Below are 11835 nucleotides of genomic sequence, written 5' to 3' on the forward strand. Positions count from 1 at the left end.
ATGACGGTTAGTTTTGAAGCAACAGATTTCATCTGACCGATTGTCTTGTTTTTTTTTCTTGATTTTTAGGACAAGAATTAGCGCCCTAAATCTTATAATAGTCCATTTGATAGCAAAAGCATCCTCTGTCAAAGATGCGGGCTAAACCTCCCATGTTTTTACGGGACGAGTATTGAATAAAAGAAGGAAGAGGAGTTATACAATAGGGGAGCTAATGAGGCGGGAGTGGGGGTAAGAGAGGGCGGGGTGGGGGAAGGAAGCGCGCGCAGGAGTCAGCGGCCTCAGTCGCTGCCGAACCTTCTTCGCGGTCGCACGCTGAGGTCAGGTCCGTCGTGTCTTGTGCGCCGTGTCTCTCCCGCCCAGTGTACAGGTATAGATCAGTGGTATCCTATAAGGAATGGCGAGCAGGGAAGACGCCAGCTGACCTGTGGTGTGCGATGCGATGGCTGTAGCCGGGCCCACGACCAGGACGGCTAGAAGCAGCATGTCACTCATGCAAGGTTCTGCACAAGCATCCTTCTACCACCATCACCAGCCCCCGCCTTCGTCGCAAGACCTCCAGCCTGATAGGCCCATAGGATATGGAGCATTCGGAGTTGTTTGGTGAGTGATGAGATCTGTTGTAATATACACCTGTATAAGGCAAGAATAGTAACAGTTAATGTGTTTATCCACATGCCAAAATAGTGTTTACAAACAGTATCAAAACATAGGCCTAACATAATAACCTTATCAGTGACAACCTCGTAACCATACGGGAGGGTTATTTGGCCTGTATGTAAACAATTTCTTTTCATTTGTCCTCATTTGCATAGCTATATTCTCAGTGATAAGCATTTACCTTCATGAAACGTCTAAAACCCAAGGTTTTATTCAAAAGTTGTATGATCGTCATAGTGTATTTTTTTTTATCTTGACAAATCAAAAGCTACTATCTCATGAGCTTTGACATTTAGATGTCCATTGACAGTAATCATACATGATATGTTTATTTTTCAAATGTTTTCATCCCAATGTCACAAATTTTGTACTGCGAGTTCTAGCATATGGTTATCAGAACACTGTTATCAATTATATTTATTTCTAATACTCTTGATTTTTAACAAAAACATATGGAAACAGTTTTGTAGCAGACCAATTTGATTATTGAAACTACTTGTAAAATTATATATGACATAATTAAATTTGTTTTATTGATAAGCCAGTATTTCATATCGTGCCGGATGCGTGCATCTAATGCAATCATCCTTGGGCATGAGAAGTGCATAGGACTGCACAAGGTCCCCTTCTCGTATTTTACGATTATTGAAATTTATTATTGTTATTGAAATCTTGACAAATCAGACTTTCATTGCTGAAGTTACCAACTATCGGAATTATGATTGATAATTCATTTGTTTTATATTCTAATCTATTGTTTTTAGTTGTGATTGTTAACAGTATAGCGTGACAATGGTTTATTATGTGTCATGAAGATTTCTTTGATTATCATTAATGACATATTGAGAACTTTTCTGTTTTAATATCATAGACTATTTTTATTTTTCATATTTCTATTCACTCTTGAGTTTATAATTATTAGTATTTTCCATTTATTCTTTTGTTCTATTAAGATTGACTAACTGATTTTAAGTTTTTTTATCCTAATTGTTGTAACAGTTAAAGAATCAACCATCGATTAGCTTCCCTCAATGAAAAATTCCTGGTATGATTTAGAGACCCATTTTACCTTGTTTACAAGAATTTCTCGGAAACGGACCCCCCTTTCTTCGACCCTGTTTTCAAATTAACCTTACCATTATTATAGGAAAACGAACAAAGCAATGCCATACGCTTTTTTATCAGTTGTCTATTTAAATTACATTCAGTACCTAATTTCAATAATATATTTATTGTATGGAGAAATTAAAGCTTTTTCAACTGCTATCTCTAGAAATATTTTTTACGTTATTATATAATTAAGCCAGGAGATAGATAATGAATTCTGACAGACTGTAGCAATGAACTTGAATGAGGTTGTTGATACTGTGTCCTCGCCCAGTAAACACCTTTTCTAACATTCCTCTTGGAGGAGGTTGGCGTATTATTTTTGTTCGATTCTAGGGTTCAAGGGAAATCATTATCTACCCAAGGGTTAATGCCCCGTGTTAATTTTTAAAGATATATGTTCTTGTGTATAACATTTCATTTCAATTTTACTGTCATTAGTTTTATTATCATTTTGAACATAATAGGTTTAAAAAAAAAAATATATATATCTTGACCCTACTACTCTTTTTATATTCTAGTTTTATCATGATGTTGGTAATTTCCATTACTTATTTTTACTAATTAAACCTTTGTATTTTTTATTTTATTTATAAAAATTGTCGAATTATTATTTATCAAATCGTTCCAATCTGAAATTTCTTATGTTTTTAATTATCATAGAAAACTTTATGCTGTTTAAAAAAGGCCCGTTAACAATTAATTAATTCAGTCTCTTATAAATTCGTTTTATTAAAATTAACGTGTATTTCAATATTTACTGCTTATATTGAAAAAACGTCGAGGACAATCATAATTATAAATTTTGAAAAGTGTTTTTCAATGTTTTAAATAATTAATAACAATTTATTTGTAATGATTGAACGTCAGAGGAGTGTTGTTTTTGCTAGTCATTTAGGAACTGGCTAATCTATAACTCTCAAACGTTTTTAGGTTAATTAATTTAATTTTAAAAACGCCTTTGTATTGACAGTTTAAATCATGTTTAGAGTATCACTGCTGTGTAATAATTGTATTAAATTCAATGTTTCCTCGTTATTCAAATTAACTTGTTAAAAATCACCTTATGTGTTCGTTTTTTACTGTTTTATTTTTCTCAACATAATGTTGCATACAGGTGATTAAAAAAAATCCTTGTAATTGGATGAGAATAATCAAATTATATTTTAAATACTGTAATACTATTTATTCAGGGAAATCCTCTGAGCATGTATATATTTTTAAAATACACTTTGAAATCCGTATCCAAAAAACAAAATCGAATTTTTCATATTTTACCTGATCTTAATATAATTATAATAATGCCCAAAGAATGTGCATTATTGATTTAACTGATAAAATATTTAATTTAAATCAAAAGTCGATGCAAGGTTATTATGAAATGAAAGTAGAACCCACCGTATATATATAGGAGTGGTATCAAATATGATTGATATCCTTAATGTTTGAAAATTAGTTTTTTTTAAGCCTTCCACAAAATCAGATGTGCTAAATCTTATGGATTTTAATATGTGTAAATTTTGTAGCACTGTCAAGCAATGGAAATATTTTCTGTAATACATAATTATGTATATCATATAGATATCAAGCAATTCAAAGTCAACACAAATAGGAAAATAATGTATTTATTTAATAAAATGAATTTTAGTTTTAATTGTTTTTATTAAAACAAATGTTATAACCTTTATTGATATGTTCTCATTTTTAAAAACTTGCTGTTGAAGTTAGTCTTGTATTAATTATAATACTATATGAATTTTGACCATATAGAATTTGGTGATAAATCTTGACGGTCGTTTATGTAATAAAAATTAAGAATAAAATATTAAAAATTGCTCATCTTAATCCATGGTCCAAAAAATGTATTAAAAAAAAAGTATGTTTCCCCAAAAATGCACAAGTTTTTTGTTTTGTTTTATGCATACTTGTTTACTATTATTATTAAATACTATGTGTAATAATTCAATTAATCACAGTCCGAAATAATAATAAAAAATCCATATATTATCCAGACTTTTTTATTTGGGTGTTTATTTAAAGGAAATTTTTTGTTTTATTTTAAAATTTGTAAGTTTATTCATTTAGTTGGTAGTATAAAAAATATCGATCTTTTAAAACACAAGCTTTAGTGATTGGAGAAAAAAAATACTTATTGATGTATTTGTCCTTTTTTTTATGTGGAATTATTTAAATTCATTTATGAGAAATATTTGTTAATAGATAATTACATTGTTTAGAATATAAATTTTAAATTGTTAAAAATTAAAAAAATTGTCTAAATAACATAGTATTTATAATTAAAGTATCGTTCAACCTATATTTATTTTTCAAATTATAGTTCAGAACTAATATACTAGTAAATTAATATCTAGTATTTGTACTGTTTTAATATTTGTTTTGAATTATATAAGTGATAGGTAATAAATTTATGTGAAAAATTTAATAAAGTAGTCAACTAGTATTCCTTTCGGTTTCACTGTAATTAGGTTGGCAGCGCCGGATAATAATGCAGGCTGTGTGCTTTGTCTCATCAGTTTTTCAGTCCTTGATCTATTTATTTGTATTGAATTTCAACTATTCCTCCTGAATGTTTATTTGTTACTATCTATATTATTGTGTTCTATAGTTACTTTTAATACATTTGTCAACTAAAATAGATTAATTGATTCAGTGCATTTGTTTTCGTGATTCTTCAAAAGGAATAAGTTGAAAAGAATATAATAATTTCATTACTGCTGTAGGTAAGTTATTATTTATGTTTAAGTATAATGAGTAGATGACTTTTTTACTAAGTTCAGATAATTATTATGCAATAAATTTAGCAATTTAGGCCCTAATATGAATATTGTTTCTTAGTGTATGTATAACATTCTATGAATTTTATATCTGATTAAAAAATATTCTTATCCTTTAACTACATTCTTGAATTGTAATATTTTTTAATTGTATTTTTAAGAACAGTCTTTTATAATTAGTTATGGCACAGATTTTAATGTATACTTATTAAAGAATTTCAATTAGGTTTTTCCACAGTTGTTTGTTCTTAATCCTTTATATTGAATTCTTTTCTATGAGGTTTTAGTAGTTTCAAATAGTTGCCTTAATTGTTTCTCTGAGTCATCTTGACATCATTAATATTTTGTTAAATCTTCTTTTTTTTAATAATCGTTAATAATCTTAATTATTTTTTTTGTATATCATGTTTTATTGTAAGAACCTAAAGAACATAATTTTGAAAGTTCTAATCATTTAGTAGTTTATGATATTCTTAATTTTTTATATTTATTTTTGAACATGATCATATATTTTATTATTTCTTATTAATTTATTACACTTTTGGATTTCAGGTTGATTTTTGATTTATAGAATGTTAATCCGAAATAGTTTAAAACTCCTGAATTTCTTCTTTTTTCTTTGTAATTTTCTTAAAAACTTTATGATGTATAGAATGATGCAATATTTGTTAGATGATTATGTAGTGTCGAATATATGAACAATTGAAAAGCTGTGCGTTTATTATTTTTTCTTATTGTTCTCAACTTGATCTATTTGGATTAACTTTATATCCGCAATAACTAATGAAATGTTAATAGAGAAACTAACTATATTTCAGTTATTTCTTATTTGATGTGATTAAAATATCCGGTATTTGATTGACTATATCTCACGTGTTCATCGTCTGTTCCGACATTTTCCTCTTGCGTCACGGGATAGCTATCGAAATTTCCTCGACCTAAATTTTTCTCTAACGGGGTCAGCTCCCAGAACTTTTGTAACAGCTGTGAATACAATAAAACGGGTGTTGTAAGGCTTTGCTAATCAGAGCAGGAAAGTACTCACTCAGGCATTCAGGCCTAGGGTTTTAATTTAAAGAAAAAAAATCAATAACTTTTTTGTCTTTGACTATAATGGATGTATACTTAAGTATGTAATGTAAGTGTATAAAAAACACTGTAGTACATAGCACATACTATTAAGTACACAAATACACATAAGAATATAAAATATACTTACTTAAAATATAAAATATACAAAACCATAAATTTGAAATATTTATGAATTATTTAATAAAAATATTCTATTCTAGGTCTTATAGGTTTTGTTCTACTATGGTTTAATCTTCATATTATTTTTCATATGAAAACGTGTAATTTCTAGCGGTCATAAAAAGTTAAAGGGACCATCTTTACGTAAAATAAAAGTCTTCTAATATATTATTAGTTGTTTCAATTAATAACAACTAATAATATATTAAATTGTAATATCAAATTGTTGTTTATTGGTATTTGTTATTGATACTTGTATATTTTTATTTATTAATTGTTTAATATAATTTTAAATAAATTAGCAATTAGATTCAAATTAATTTTACTTAGTTCAGTTATTATGTTTCTTGGTTCATATTTCCTGATTGTGGTTGTGAATATAATTTATATTCTTCTTATACATGAATGTTCAATTCTGTTTTATTTTTTAAAATTTTTTTATGGGATATTCCATCAATTTTGTTCAAATTTTACTTCCCCTAATTTTTCTTAGACAAAATTAACAATATGTTATAATATGTTTCTTAATATAATTGAGTTGTTAATTCTGATTTGGGTATTAGTACTATCATTTTTATGCATCTATTTTCCTTTTTCATTTTGCAAGAAGACGCGATTCAGTACTAATTTTATGACGTTAGCATTTCCTCTTGCTGATTTCTTTCACAGTCCTATAATATTATCTAGTTAACTTTTATTACGCAGATCGAAGCTGCGTAGTTGATAAATAGATTTTGAATAATTATCATCCGACGACCTTGTTGATAAATACCAGACAACATGAATTTTTGGCGTGATCGAATCACTTGATGTATATTGTTAGTGGTTCGTGTTGTGAAGATGCGGAAATGGTGGATTTTAAAATTTTATATATTTAAATTATTGTCTCCTTTTTCTCATGGTGGTAATTAAAATTAGCATTTAATTATTGTTTAAAAACTATACGATGATAATATTTATGGCTAAATTACTTTTATTTCAGCGTATTTGAGTTTTTAAAGTTGTTTAAATACCGCCCATATCCCAAAGATTTAAATGTAATTAAAGTCAAAATTAGGAGCGTAAATAACCGCAATTGAAATCGGCAAATTAATTGGTTAGTATGGGCCCTAATTGATTCTGATTTTCTGAATCAGTGAATATCGAACTATTATGAACACGTCCCTATATTACGAATTAAAGCAATATCAAAGTTTTAATTGTTTCTGTCTTTTAGTAAAACAAATTTCAAAGGAATAATTATATCTCTCAATGAAATGGTGAGTCCTTATGGTAATTCATCTAGTTTCATCCTTTCCTTCACTGAAGTTCATTTTCTGCGGTTTCTCCTTTCATTGAACAGTTTTATTTTTTACTAATAAAATAAGTTATCAGCCTGTTGCGCAAACTTTCCTAACGCAGTGACGAAACCTGCTGCAACTAATAGTGTAACTTTCTGTGATTCGGAAAAAATAATTGTACTTTCCCTTGTCAGGAAATGCTTCGGATCCGCCTTCCAGATTGAGGTTGCCCGGTTGGGTTACGTCTTTGATCGTTATATCGATTATGCCACTAAGGATAATTTAGAAAAAAAAATTAAGGAAGAATAATTCTGTAAAGTTGGAAAATATTAGAAATTTTTAAGTGCCTTGCTACCGATTCAAATTGATGCAGTTGTAGCCTCGTTTAGTGTAAGTTATGGTTGAGATGATATATTTTAGTTATAGGTAGCTACTTAACCAGTTTTTTTTTTAGTACTTTTAGTTTCTTGGACAACTACTGACAATTGTTAAATGAATGAGACCTATATGTCGATAGGATTTCTATTACAGTGCAGTGGAAATTCTGCTAACCAACCACGCATTAACCATCCATCTGATTAACTAGTTTAGACTTTAAAAAAATTCAGCAAAGAAAAGGAAGCGGATCGGCATTAAAATCATGAAAAAATGGAGGGATTTTTTAATTTAAAATTCTTAAGTATTTAAAAACAAATAAAAATAACAAAATGTGATTTTCTGTTCTTATTAGCTGGAGAGTACCGGGAAGAGAGTACACTTTTTTATTATTATTATCAATATGGATATCGAGAAGCTAATAAAAAAAAGTCTGTCTGAACTATATTTTCTTTATTTATATTGTGATTTCTCTACTAGCTGTAGGATAGTCCGCAGGTCTCATAATAGAATGCAACCCTAGTCTAAGGTACTAACTTTGAAATACGTTCAGTTCAAAATAAAAGCATATATTTTTTTTTTTCTGGCAGATGTGTCTATATTTAAGCAAAGGAGCAATACAACTTCTCTGAAATTAGACCATTTCTAGATTCTTAGAGATATGACAGTTAACATATATTAAAACTTATAGCTCATCTAGTTGTAATAAAAAAAACATCGTCTTGTAGTTTTTTCGGTAAATAAGTGAAATTTCCCATAGTTATATTTGTTTCTTTAGAACTCCGCCTCTTTACACTGCAAAGGATGTTCAAGAGTAATATGATCTCAAAATATATTTCTTTTCTTTTTTTTATTTTATTTGCTTAATTTTTAGATGGCGTATGCAACTACAGGGGTTAAAGGTACCGTATTCTGGATTTTGTGGTTACATTTCTTGGTATAGGTTGTTCTCCTTTAGGAACTTAAACAAATTATTCCAATTTTCTGGCAGTAAGGCTTGAGGTTGTCCCCGGAGGCCAAAAGACGTTCTCGATCCAGCCGCGAACAGTGTTCCAAGATATGCTCCATCGTCAGGGTACATTTACAAGTATAACATGTCGGTGAAGGATTTCTTTCAAGAAGGTCTTTTCATTCATTTTTTTAAATAGACCGTAGCACTAAACAAACTAGTAGCTGACGGTCTAATGTTGGCTCGAATGGACTCTTCGGATCTTTAGCCGGACCGATGAAATCCGTTCCTCTTCGGAAGGACCGTACGAGTGTTTTTGGTCCTAGTGGACAGCCGTGCTAAGGTTAGTGCATTGTGCTGAACACATTTTCTCTTCATACACAAGAATGCCGTTAAATCGATTAGCAGGAACATCGAGAATTCGTGCGTTGTTGGCTGTTCATGGATTGTAGAACGGATTTCTTTATTCAAAAGAAAAATCTGGGAGGTGATGTAAACTTTCTTGGTTTTCCTTTACGAGGAAGCGGTCATTCCTCTTTTGTCTTTATTGTTCAGTTCTGATGAAGGCCTAAAGAGGTACCTTCTCCTTTCATCATATACTGAATACATTTAAAATAGAATAAATACTTATATTATATTGCATATCTTATTAACGTTTTTTGTATTACTTTAAAATATGGCCACCTGATGGTTTCATTTGTAACGTCCTTTCTATTAGTTTCCTGAACGGAAATAAGAGCCTGCTCGGGTTTTTCATGAATATGGAATAGCTATTCGTCTATAGAAGTCGAAGTATTTTTTAGAAAACCGAAATTGAAGTTATGGTGAATTTTTTATTACTGAGTTCTATAGTCTTTTAATGGAAATAAATCAAAGCGGGAACTAAAATTTCAGGCCTGTCTTTTCCCCCTTACGTCCATAAGTTATCTAAAGATTAAAAATTGCTAAAATTAAAAAAATAATTTAAATTAAAGCCAAGTCGAAACCGGTCGATTTCTCTAATGACTCATGGATTATGATATATAAACTATCGAGAATGAAGGATGAGATTTTAAAATTTCAGGAGGAACCGTGGTGGGGCTTGATCACGTGACCGGATATCCTCCCCTAGTCAGTAAAAAGTGGAAGTCTGCTGGGGACAATATGGCAGCCGTCGGCCCCCATCTCTGTTCCGGTCCAGTCGCGGTGTTTAGTGCTGTTAACCGCCGTCCTTAAATTGAGAGTTATTTACTATCATTATAAAAACAAAAAACAAATATGTTCTATAAGAATGGTAAAATGATTATTTTTTACTGGTTGTAGAAATGACTGTATGCTACTAAAAAAATGTAAGATGTGTGTACCTTTAAGCATTTTCAGTTAATCAAACTGCAAATCAAATCAGAATATTTTATAGTGTCTGAATAAAAATCTAAATTTATATCTTCGACATGAACAGACTTGGTACCGAATCCTTTGGAGAAAAAGTCCCGAAATAAATTTTGAGGAAAAAAAAAAAAGACGGTTTTATATGTACCATTACTCTTTAGTTACTATAATAGATCTTATTTAAATATTAAAATTATTTATATGTTTATATATTATATGAAATATATTATAAGTCAGTTTGTTAACTCAATTCAACATTGAATTTTCCCAAATCATTGTTAACTGTAATTACATGTTTTATTAGTTTATTTAAAATAAGCGCCTTAGCTTCATAACGCAAGTACTCAAGTCGTTGGATTCATATAAAAGGATTCTAATCAAGGTTGAAGTAATTTTCAATTGGTTCAAACTGAATCGTTTGTTGTTGCATTATTAAATACTAAGATATTCTGGCAACCTTTTTAAACACAGAATAAAAGAAGACTATTACATAATTCTGCTATCGTCCTTCCCATATTCTTTTATAAATATGCATTGCGAATTAAAATGTTTGGCGTCTGGAGGGTGGAGAACATATACTTACATTAAAAAATACAAAAACAAATTATGGGATATTCTCGGTCTGCATTGCGATTATCCTCTGTTCTCCATGCAATTCCTCTTTTCAAAAAAAAATCTTACTTGAATATTTGAATTTTTTTACTTCTTTTGTTAGAGCAGTTTATAGTTTTTGTGTGTAAATGAACTCAACAATTTGGTCACCTTAATAGATTTGATTGGCTAAAACGTATTTAATTTTCTTATTTTACATGAATTATTCATGACTTTTTTCCTAAATTCTCTGATACATGTCTTAGAGTCAGTAACACCTGTCATTGAAAGAAAATTAACGAATGTTTTCGCAATTAATTTAAAACGTTTTAACGGGAAATAACTGGTTCAAAATATCTCGCTTTTCCGCAACACTAAAATTAGGTAAAAAAAAAAAAAAAAAAAGAAAAAAAATAGACAATTATTATTGAAATAATATTTTGTAAATCACACTCTGACGTTTATAAACATGCTGTTAAAAAAATAATGCAACTGACAGTTTGGGACCAATACTAATCAAAAAAAGAAAAATACGTATTTATAAAAATTAAGTGTATTTGCTTTAAAAAAAAAAAAAAAAAAAATGCTCATCATTGTTGAAAAAGTCGACACACATAAAGATCAATAAACGTTTTTGTTGAAAAACATATTTGGATAACCATTACTTACATAATTAATTGTAGCAATATAATAGACACGTTAATTGTGACCAGGGAATATTGGGACCCGAATGGTTCCAGTCAATTGAATAGGATCCCCCCCCTCTCTCTAGCGTGGGAACTCCTTTCCTCTGGGCCAATCTAGTTTCACCTTGACTTCCTGCTTACCTTAACTTTTTTTTTTTAATTACAAAAAAAAAATTTGTTGTTATTAATTTGATTCAGGTGTATATTTATTTATTTAGGCTCTCTCAAATAACTTTGGTGTTACTTCTTTCAGTTTATTGGGATTTTCTTGAAAACGTATTTAAATTGTTTACTGTGATATTCGATTGTTTTAAAACACTAAAGCTTATTAATTTGTTTATTTTTCTGGGAAATCACTACCAAATGTTTTTTATTCATTTAGAAAATTTAAAAAAAAAATATCCATAGACTCAATTATTTTTTCACATCTACCTTCCCATAAAATAACAATTTTTTTTTTTTTTACCCACTACCTCGTCATTACTCATTACTTTGTCATTAAAGTACGGATGGGAAGAGAGTTATCATATAGGTAACCATACTATTCCGAGAAGAGTGATGGAGTTTGGTTTTATTTTCTTGAAGCCATCATAAATGTTAACCCGCGCAGGCCGGACTCAAGGTTGCTTAGGTGACGCCTCAATAAAGCATTAGCCGAAAAATCATTGAAAAAATGATAATAAAAGGGAAATGAAATTAGAGAATTTATATTTTAAAAAAATTGAAATAGTGAACTTTACTCTGTTATGTTCTTGGCAGACTTTTATGTGTAT

The 11835-nt window shown here is 29.5% G+C and overlaps 1 protein-coding gene across 1 annotated transcript in view; it reads left to right on the forward strand.

The window, feature by feature from the left end:
* Positions 1 to 273: 273 nt before the first annotated feature.
* The window catches only part of nmo (serine/threonine-protein kinase nemo), a 347920-nt gene continuing 336358 nt past the window's right edge, over positions 274 to 11835 (forward strand). The window contains 1 exon segment of the mRNA XM_067045596.1: positions 274 to 603. Coding sequence (XP_066901697.1) covers positions 443 to 603 — 161 coding nt within the window. The 5' untranslated portion in view covers positions 274 to 442.

Source organism: Halyomorpha halys, unplaced genomic scaffold, assembly GCF_000696795.3.
Source record: "Halyomorpha halys isolate HHAL.00 unplaced genomic scaffold, Hhal_1.1 Scaffold98.1, whole genome shotgun sequence".
NCBI lineage: Eukaryota > Metazoa > Arthropoda > Insecta > Hemiptera > Pentatomidae > Halyomorpha > Halyomorpha halys.